Consider the following 2,260-nt stretch of genomic DNA (forward strand, 5'->3'; position numbering starts at 1 on the left):
ACTTTATTCTCATATTATTCTCATATTATTTTTACTGCATTTTGGTACAACTTTAATCTCGAAACACTATGACTACATTCTTGTAATATTATGTTTTTATTCTGCTGTTATTATGACATTATTCTTATTATTTTTACTGTATTTTGGTACAACTTTAATCTCGAAACACTATGACTACATTCTTGTAATATTATGTTTTCATTCTGCTGTTATTATGACATTATTCTTATTATTTTTACTGTATTTTGGTACAACTTTATTCTCATAATATTAGGATTTTATTCTCATAATATTAGGACTTTATTCTTGTAATATTATGTTTTCATTCTGCTGTTATTATGACTTTATTCTCATTATTTTTACCGTATTTTGGTACAACTTTATTCTCATAATATTAGGATTTTATTCTCATAATATTAGGACTTTATTCTTGTAATATTTTGTTTTTATTCTGGTATTATTATGACTTTATTCTCATTATTTTTACCGTATTTTGGTACAACTTTATTCTCATAATATTAGGATTTTATTCTCATAATATTAGGACTTTATTCTTGTAATATTTTGTTTTTATTCTGGTATTATTATGACTTTATTCTCATTATTTTTACCGTATTTTGGTACAACTTTATTCTCATAATATTAGGATTTTATTCTCATAATATTAGGACTTTATTCTTGTAATATTTTGTTTTTATTCTGGTATTATTATGACTTTATTCTCATTATTTTTACCGTATTTTGGTACAACTTTATTCTCATAATATTAGGACTTTATTCTCAAAATATTAGGATTTTATTCTTGTAATATAAATGTTTTTTTTCTGATATTATGATTTTATTCTCATATTTTTATTGTATTTTGGTCCAACTTTAATCTCGTAATACTATGACTTTATTCTTATAATATTATGTTTTTATTCTGGTATTATTATGACTTTATTCTCATTATTTGTACTGTATTTTTGACACAACTTTAATCTCATAATACTATGACTTTGTTCTGGTAATATTATGACTTTATTCTCATAATTTTAAAAAAGGATCTTAGTCTGGCATTATACTCCGTCATTCACATTAATTTTAAAAAGAACTTTTATTTTTTGCTGTGAGTGGCACTAACGTGGTTCCATACCCGGGGTCGTTGAGCCTAGCAGGGCGTGCCTTCCAGCTCCGCTGCTACAGGGATACCAAGATGGAAATCCAGGGGCTTGGTGATGCCCAAAACACTCAGTGTCAACATGGCGTCCTACACAACACCACTTCATCCGCCATCGGGCCGACATCAGGGCTGTCGCCTCCTCTCATTCCCACCAGAGATGAAGCAGACAGACCTCGGAGTGAGAGCAGCACCGGGCCGAGGACAGCACCGTTTCGCCTGCTGGTGGAAAACAGCAGCAATGTCGCTTCTTTTCCGCCCGTCTGCAGAACGACCGACGCCGCTCTGGACGACAGGACGTCGGCGGGGCTTCATAACATAAACCCGGACAGAGACAGCGAGCTGAGTTCGCTGCTCGGTTCGAGTGAGTTCGGCAGGACGGGCTGGAGGTACGTGGAAGGCGGGGAGTCTGTCATGGCGCTGCCGCTGTTCGAAGGGGAAGAGGAACTGACGCCGCAGCGGCAGCTAGCCTTAGCTTCCCCGCCTTCACGGCGGCAGCAGCCGCTGGTGGACCGCCTCAAGCCGGGCAGCAGAACCAGCACGGCCGGGAAACAAACACCCGATTTATACCTCGTGTTTAACTCTCTCCAAGAGCATGGAGCCGCCGAGGCGAGGACCGGTCCTCCGGATGACTCCTGTGAGAAGAAGCGGGGAGTGAGAGGAGAGGGGGAAGCCCAGAGCTCCGAGGAGACCAGTCAGACCAGTCCCATGGAGACAGGAGACACCCGTGAGCCGGCCGACAACCAGAGAGCTCTGCAGACACTAAAGACTGCACACCCGGTCTTCAGTTTGTCATCCAGCAGTCCAGCTGTGAGTCAGAACAGTTCGGCTGCGTGTCAGAACAGTTCGGCTGCGTGTCCGAACAGTTCGGCTGCATGTCCGAACAGTTCGGCTGCGGGTCAGAACAGTTCGGCTGCGTGTCAGAACAGTTCGGCTGCGTGTCCGAACAGTTCGGCTGCATGTCCGAACAGTTCGGCTGCGGGTCAGAACAGTTCGGCTGCGGGTCAGAACAGTTCGGCTGCGTGTCCGAACAGTTCGGCTGCATGTCCGAACAGTTCGGCTGCGGGTCAGAACAGTTCGGCTGCGTGTCCGAACAGTTCG

At 41.6% G+C, this 2,260-nt stretch overlaps 1 protein-coding gene across 2 annotated transcripts in view; it reads left to right on the forward strand.

The window, feature by feature from the left end:
* Positions 1-1,135: 1,135 nt before the first annotated feature.
* The window catches only part of si:dkey-156n14.3 (zinc finger protein ZXDC), a gene marked incomplete at its 5' end in the record, with an annotated part of 31,268 nt that continues 30,143 nt past the window's right edge, over positions 1,136-2,260 (forward strand). Inside the window, 1 exon segment of one of the 2 annotated variants that reach the window (XM_014021582.1) lies at positions 1,136-2,225. In XM_014021582.1, the coding sequence (XP_013877036.1) occupies positions 1,196-2,225 (1,030 nt within the window). 2 annotated transcript variants of the gene reach the window in all.

Source organism: Austrofundulus limnaeus, unplaced genomic scaffold (genome assembly GCF_001266775.1).
Source record: "Austrofundulus limnaeus strain Quisiro unplaced genomic scaffold, Austrofundulus_limnaeus-1.0 Scaffold298, whole genome shotgun sequence".
Classification (NCBI taxonomy): Eukaryota; Metazoa; Chordata; class Actinopteri; order Cyprinodontiformes; family Rivulidae; genus Austrofundulus; species Austrofundulus limnaeus.